The sequence below is a fragment of the Galeopterus variegatus genome, unplaced genomic scaffold (assembly GCF_000696425.1).
Source record: "Galeopterus variegatus unplaced genomic scaffold, G_variegatus-3.0.2 Scaffold2351, whole genome shotgun sequence".
Taxonomy (NCBI): domain Eukaryota; kingdom Metazoa; phylum Chordata; class Mammalia; order Dermoptera; family Cynocephalidae; genus Galeopterus; species Galeopterus variegatus.
The window spans coordinates 102,701-104,777 of NW_007728462.1; the positions used below are offsets into that span (position 1 = coordinate 102,701).

Sequence of the window (2,077 nt, forward strand, 5' to 3'; positions counted from 1 at the left end):
GGCGGGAGCGCTGCCGTGCTCCCAAGCGGCGCACTCTCCAGTGCGCCACCGGGCCGGCCCCCAGTAGACATTTTTAATATGCTCTAAGAATTTGCTCTTGAAATGAAATCTGAATGGAATCCTTTTGAGAAAACAAAGATCCTTGTCTCTTCTATAAAGTCTAAATTTTGGGTGAAGTAGGGTTCTACAACATGGTCCTAATAGCTTTGTGTGGTTTCATCAACAAAACAAGTTTAGTTTGTATCACAAATTGGTATGGTAGAAAAACGTTTGTATCACAAATTGGTATGGTAGAAAAACCATGGGTTTTCGAGTCCGTCGTGTCTAGGTCTATATTCTCTTTCCAATAATCATGAGCAGTGAGACTTTACAAAGGTTACTTGACTCTTCCAAACCTCAGTTTTCACATCTACAAAGCAGGATAAGTATTAGAGTACATGTCAGGTGTCTTGCAGATTGCCTGCCAATCAGTCGCTGTAATTATTGATGTTGGTATCATTTAAATGTGTGTTCTTAATTTTCAGTTTTTGCTATGGAGATTTTAAATTTCGTTGGTGCTTCCAACTTTACTTTGCATCTGTGTTTCGTGTTATGCTAAAGGCCAAGCATGAAGAAACATGGTCTGTTGAACTGTCTTCCATGCTTAGGAAGACCCGGGTGTAAAGCACGGTTGTGTTTTAAACTTTAGGATCTGCCCGGGCTATCAAGGGCGGCCACGTGGAATATCAGCCTCTTTCCGGCATTCGGTATATGTGGTGGTACCATTTAATTGGCCTCATCTGGACTAGTGAATTCATCCTTGCCTGCCAGCAGATGGCGATAGCTGGGGCAGTGGTTACTTGTTATTTCAACAGGTAAGTCCAGCGTGTTTCTTTTGTCGCTTGTCTATGTGCTTCATGTTGTGTGCCTCAAAAGATATTTGGGAGTTTTGACCTGACATTTTAAAAGGCAAGAGTAAAAGACTAAGCTAAAAATTGGGCTGGACACCCATTGGGTAGTGAGAAGAAATATTATACCTTAAATTTGCCACATTTCCAAGATCTTTTGCTTCAAGCTAGAAAATTTAGGAAGAAGCCAAACAGGGAAGTGATCATGTTGCTTGGAATTGAAAGATATCTGAAAGGAAGGGTTGAGTTCTCCTATAAATATCCATTCTTATTGACTTCGGACTTTACACAATTACTGGTCTACTCTGAATACAGTAAGTTCTGTGAACCTCATTTTGTCCTTTGTAAAATCAGGAGAATGGTTTCTTGGAAAATAACTTTAAATCCTAAAGGAATTGTATGTCACTATAAAATATAATTCATGTCCATGTAGATAAGTCCTAGTGAATTAATTACTTGCTTCTATGTTNTAAAATATAATTCATGTCCATGTAGATAAGTCCTAGTGAATTAATTACTTGCTTCTATGTTGATACCCCATTACCTCATGAAAATGATTGAGGACAATACACACACCTGAATCCATTACCACTTGTGTGTGTGTGACTTTCCATGGGGCAATGACAAGACCTCAGGCCAGAAGACACAGCCAGGACAATGACAGGGTTGGACTCACAGAGGAAGTTTACTCCCAGTAGAGCTGATTCTCCTCTAATCTCTCAGACCAAATGAGTAGATAAACATGAGTTTCCATGGGGTAAGAAAGTCAACCAGGGGATGATTCATGCCGCTGAGCAGTTATCTCCTGATGATAAAGAACACTGTGGGTTTTTAATATAGTGGTGCTGTTTGGGAGCCTCCATCATTAGAGACTCTGGAGGACCCACGGAGGGCCATTGCCCTTGGCATTGAGAACCTCCAAGCAGCCAGAAGTGGGTGGTGTGTGTTGCTTGCTCAGTAGGGGAGCAAAGATTATTTTAACCAAATTGGCCAGGGGGTAACATTTGTCTGACAGAGTGATTTTATGCTGTCTTTGAATAATGAAACGAAAGCATTTTCAATGAGGGCTTTTGATGTGGACTTCCGATGAAGCATACGCATGTATCTCCTAAACCCTCCCCTCTCCCCACCCCCCACCCCCAAAATAATGAAAGAATGAAAAAGGCACAAACACACAAGGACAGTGAGAA

General features: G+C 41.2%; 1 protein-coding gene across 1 annotated transcript in view; it reads left to right on the forward strand.

The window, feature by feature from the left end:
- The window catches only part of LOC103597562 (choline transporter-like protein 3), a 45,015-nt gene that overhangs the window by 32,358 nt on the left and 10,580 nt on the right, over positions 1 to 2,077 (forward strand). Inside the window, exon 8 of the mRNA XM_008581419.1 lies at positions 689 to 854. Coding sequence (XP_008579641.1) covers positions 689 to 854 — 166 coding nt within the window. The remainder of the gene's footprint in view (positions 1 to 688; positions 855 to 2,077) is intronic.